The 4,790-nt window shown below is 34.8% G+C and overlaps 1 protein-coding gene and 1 non-coding gene across 2 annotated transcripts; both read right to left on the bottom strand.

Moving 5' to 3' along the window:
• Positions 1-740: 740 nt before the first annotated feature.
• Positions 741-2,575, bottom strand: LOC118051880 (large ribosomal subunit protein uL5). Its single transcript, XM_035062640.2, has 4 exons — positions 2,419-2,575; positions 2,164-2,314; positions 1,875-2,070; positions 741-1,096 (listed from the first exon to the last, which is right to left on the bottom strand). The coding sequence occupies exons 1-4, from the start codon at positions 2,419-2,421 to the stop codon at positions 898-900; spliced, it is 549 nt and encodes a 182-aa protein (XP_034918531.1). The 5' UTR covers positions 2,422-2,575; the 3' UTR covers positions 741-897.
• A 56-nt stretch (positions 2,576-2,631) lies between these two features.
• Positions 2,632-2,704, bottom strand: TRNAE-CUC (transfer RNA glutamic acid (anticodon CUC)). Its single transcript has one exon. It is a non-coding gene; the product is annotated as a tRNA-Glu (tRNA).
• Positions 2,705-4,790: the final 2,086 nt, after the last annotated feature.

Genomic DNA, 4,790 nt, shown 5'->3' with positions numbered 1-4,790 from the left:
CGATTTGGGTTTTTCCGCACCATATTTAGATCTTCCTCTTCTTTGATCTGGAATTCTGAGCAAATCCTTGACTTCTCGAAGCGAATCTTTTACTCTACCTCCTCTTATTAAGACCATAGAATGTTCCTTTGAAATGGATGGGTTTTTTTGGATCTTCCTGATAGGTGGGACCGAGTCTAGTGATGGATAATTAATTTAAAAAAAATAAAAAATATATTCTATATATTTTTTCAAGTAAAAAATACTTTAAAAAACAACCATAACTATATTTTCAACCAGAAAATATTTGAGAATCAAAATAAAATATTAAAAAAATATGCACCATTCCAATCCAAGTGAAAACAGAGAAAATAAAATGGCGCCCCTTCTCTAATTATTACTCCATGTAAAACGGATCCCAGAAAAGCTAAGGCCGCAGAGGTCACAGTCATTCCATGTGAACTTTAAGAACTAATCTACAAAAAAAGCCTTGCCCAACAGCACGAACATAATTTGTTGGTTCCACATGCATGTGTTATTTGGATTTAATGTTATGGTGATATTTTGCTACACTGCTTGTAGTTGAAGCTCAAAGCCTCAATGGTGAAGTTATGGGAAACCATGTCCCCTGCTTTGTTGGGTGCCTGCACAGCGGCGAAGCCCTGTTATTTGTCGATTACTGTCCATGTCATGCCACACTGATTTTGATTATGGACAAACAAACCACACTGATTTTGATTGGGAATACTGGATGCATGATATCAGCATAATCGAACAGCATTATATTGATAAAAGCACAAGCAGTGAAACAAGAACACAAAAATACATAGAGCTTCAGATTACAACTCCAGGTACATAAATCCCTGCCAAGGGTCAACGAATTGCCAAAATTTAAACTTGAAGAAGTCAGGAAAAGATCTAAGATCCAATATTTTGGGATTTGTTAAGGATGACTCCTTCATACTTGACCTGGAACCATTTCATTGCGTCATCCTTTGTAACTCTCTGATGAATGCCAACTCGTGACTTGCACCTGCGACGACGACCAACACGGTACCCAGGACGTTCCAAAACGACATAGAAGTCCATGCCGTAAATACCAGTGGAAGGGTCATACCTGAGAAGGGATGATAAAACATTATGCTGAGCATATACAATACAGTACCAGGTCTAGTTATTGAGAAAAAACACCCTGTCCAGCTAATGTGACCACCTAGTAGAATCACAAGGTTTATACCACCGCTAGTCGGGCATAACCGTGTTGCAGGACAGATAGTTAGGTATCACCAAATTATCCTTCATGGATGCCTCCATGGACAGGAAAAAAATAAATCCCAAACAAACTAGCACTAACAATATGGCATAGCTTGAGCCTTGAGTGCTGCTCCAACTTAGATGAATGTTATCTTTAAGATCAATATTCCATCTACAACATCGTCTATCTTCATTCCAACATCAAAATATTCCAAATGATGAATGCATCAGGATAAGCACAATTTTCCCTTCAGTGTACATGCACAATAAGAGACCTCTCGAAAATCCATTTTCGTCTAGAATTGCCAAACCATATTTAAATACGAGTTACAAAAAAAAATCAGAAACATAACCTATAACTATGTACACATTTTAAAAAAAGTTAATCCACAAACAAAGCTAACCATGTTTCATGCGCCATGGTTGCAACATTACATAAACCCCACTTCCGCAAACTAGTGGCACCATCTAAACCGCAGGTATTCTAGCCTAAACCTTCAAATTTGGCATAATGTTCAAGCCTCATATTCAACTGGGTCACAAGTAATACTGATATAATTCAACATAAGGGAGAGATAAAAGACATCCATTATGCAAATCTTTACAGCAAGTAACCATAAGTATAAGGGGAAAAGACTCACTTGATTCCAAGATCAATGTGTTCCTGGATGCCGAAACCAAAGCACCCAGTGTCACTGAAGTTCCTCCTCAAAAGCTCATACTCCTTCACCTTCAACCCACTCTCAAGCAACTGCATAGCCTTGTCTCCCCTCACAGTCACATAGCAAGCAATCTTCTCATTACGCCTAATCCCAAAAGATCTCACAGTATACCTGGCTGCTCATTAAAAAACAGTAAAAAACAAATCAAAACCTAAGACGAAAGCACTTTTAAGAAAAAAAAAAAAAAGAGTTATAGAATGACACGCACCTTTCGAGAACACCGGGGTTTGGCCACTGAGTTGTTCGAGCACCTTGGCGGCACGAGTGAGCCTGTCTCCGCTTTCACCGACGGAGATGTTGAGGACCAGCTTCTGGACCTTGATTTCTCTCATTGGGTTTGATAGCTTCTTCTCTGAAGCCTGCTTTTTTTTATTTTTTTTAGAAAAAAGAAATAGTTAGAGAGATTCATTAACAACATCTGTAGAAAGAGATTTGATAGAGTAAAGAATTATAATAACAATACCATTGTGATGGTGTGTGAGCTTGGCTGGTTCGATGGAGGCAGAGGAGGAGGAGGAAAGGCTGTGGAATTTGTTTCTACAAGAAGATTAAATATAAGTGACGGGCACCCACTAGGGTTTTGTGCTATGATCTGCTTGCCTGCCTGGTTTGGGGTGCTCACTCAAGTGACCATATTACCCTTCCATGAAGGGGACAAAATAGAAAAAACAAAAAGTTCCGTTGCCGGGACTTGAACCCGGGTCTCTCGGGTGAGAGCCGAGTATCCTAACCAACTAGACTACAACGGATTGGTTGACCCCTTTCGTACAATATATAAGATAGTGTAATAGACACAATCACTTAAATTAAAAGTGGTGGCGTATGTGCAAATTTCCTACATGAAAAATTAGATGGTGATAGTGGAGTGAATTATACTTTTATGGACATAAATATGTGGATACTGTATGTTTAAATATTTTTTAAAAATAATTTAATTCTTTTTTTCTTCTTCTTTTAACGATGTTTCGAGTTGAAAACATTCATTAACACAAATTTAAAATTTAATGCTTTACAAGGGAGTAAATTCTTTTAAAATCTTGTTTATTAAAAACCATTCAAACACACCTTTTGCTGTTAAGTTCTTTGAAGAAATCGATGCCAACTAAAAAAAAAGAGTGTAGAAAAGGAGAGAGAGACAAAGAAGGTGAATTTTTCTTTAAAGATTAATTTGTGTTTAGGTTTTTCTATTTTATTTTGTTTTTTAAAGAGAGATTGGGAGAGAGAGGGGGGGAGAAGATGAATACAAGGAGAAAGAATGTGATGTGTGGTTTTGGTTAATTGAAGAAATCGATGCCAACAACAAAAAAGTGTAGAAAAGGAGAGAGACACAAAGAAGGTGAATTTTTCTTTAAAGATTGATCTGTGTTTAGGTTTTTCTATTTTATTTTGTTTTTTAAAGAGAGATTGGGAGAGAAAGGGAGGGGAGAAGACGAACACAAGGAGAGAGAATGTGATGTGTGGTTATGGTTAATTGCATTACTTTCATATATATATATATATATATATATATATATATATATATATATATATATTAACAATCATTTTTGTCACGGGAGTGAATGTTTCATCATAATCAAGCCTATATTTGTATTAGCTCATAAGTGACATTAAACAAACTTTATATCATTTTATAGAGCCATCAACATATAGCTTGATGATGTATTCTCATTTATACCCAAAAAGATTAACTCTAACATGACAAGTGATGATGTCCCAAATATGATTGTCCTGAAGAGCCTAGAGTTTATCCTGCATGGCTTGATGCTCACATTTTTTAGTATAATCCTAAGAATAAGACTTAGGCAAATAAGTATTATCAAGAGTAGCCTAGAAAGTGGAAGAAAAAAACCATACCAATTCAGGGGTCGAGAAAATCTAGTATATCGCTAAGGCGTGTGCACGACAGGATAAGGTTACGTTTTAGAAGAAGGAAGAGATGATAGGTGATGTTGTTGATACACAATACTTGTTTTAAAAAAGGAAAGAAGTATTAAACACATCATCAAAAAGAGGAAGTGAAATAGAGGAAGATATAATTAGGACAAGACTTAAAGAAATATTCATATAAAAAAATCACATTCCGAGAAATACAAAGCTCGATAGCATTTTGTATCATAACATACAAATCTTTTATGCGAGTTACAATAACCAAGAAAAATACACTGAATAGATTGAACAACGAGCTTGTAATGTTCAATGAGAGGTAAAGGAACAAAAAAAAGCACTACAAAAAACATGCATGAAATTATAATTAGGAGGAACATCAAACAAACAAGAATATAGAGATTCAAAATACAAAGTAGAAGAATGTAAACAATTAAACAAATATACAGTCATACATAAAACATCTACCTAAAATATATAAAGAGCATAAGATTCAAGTATCAATATGCGAACAACATCTAAGAAATAACAAATCTTACACTCAACAACATCATTTTATTAAGGAGTGTAAGAACATGAATATTGAGAAAGAATTCTCTTTTGTTAGAGAAAAGATTGAAAAGAATGAGGCATGTATTCTCTCTCAGAATCTGAGCGTAAGATTTTAATACACGTTAAAAAAAAAAAATAGGTTTCTATATAAGCAACAAAAGTTAAAATATTAAGAACATATCAGCTTTAAAACAAAGAAAATAAACCTATGTAAAATGACTATAATTATCAATAAATATCATAAAAATGTCTTGAGCATGAGAAAGAACATGACTCGTACCCTAAACATCAAAATGAATAATTTCAAAACATGTAGAAGCACAATTTCCTTACAAATAAAAAGGTAAACATTTTCTTTTACCAAGTTTATAAGAAGCACAATCAAATGAGAACGAAGGA

Source organism: Populus alba, chromosome 11, assembly GCF_005239225.2.
Source record: "Populus alba chromosome 11, ASM523922v2, whole genome shotgun sequence".
NCBI lineage: Eukaryota > Viridiplantae > Streptophyta > Magnoliopsida > Malpighiales > Salicaceae > Populus > Populus alba.
This window is presented reverse-complemented; position numbering and strand designations above follow the sequence as displayed.

What these genes read in the sequence shown, in the direction of transcription:
- LOC118051880 (XM_035062640.2), bottom strand. An exon ending in AACCCCGGTGTTCTCGAAAG is followed by an intron (nt 2,071 to 2,163) that starts GTGCGTGTCATT and finishes TTTAATGAGCAG; the next exon opens with CCAGGTATACTGTGAGATCT. An exon ending in CACATTGATCTTGGAATCAA is followed by an intron (nt 1,097 to 1,874) that starts GTGAGTCTTTTC and finishes ATCCCTTCTCAG; the next exon opens with GTATGACCCTTCCACTGGTA.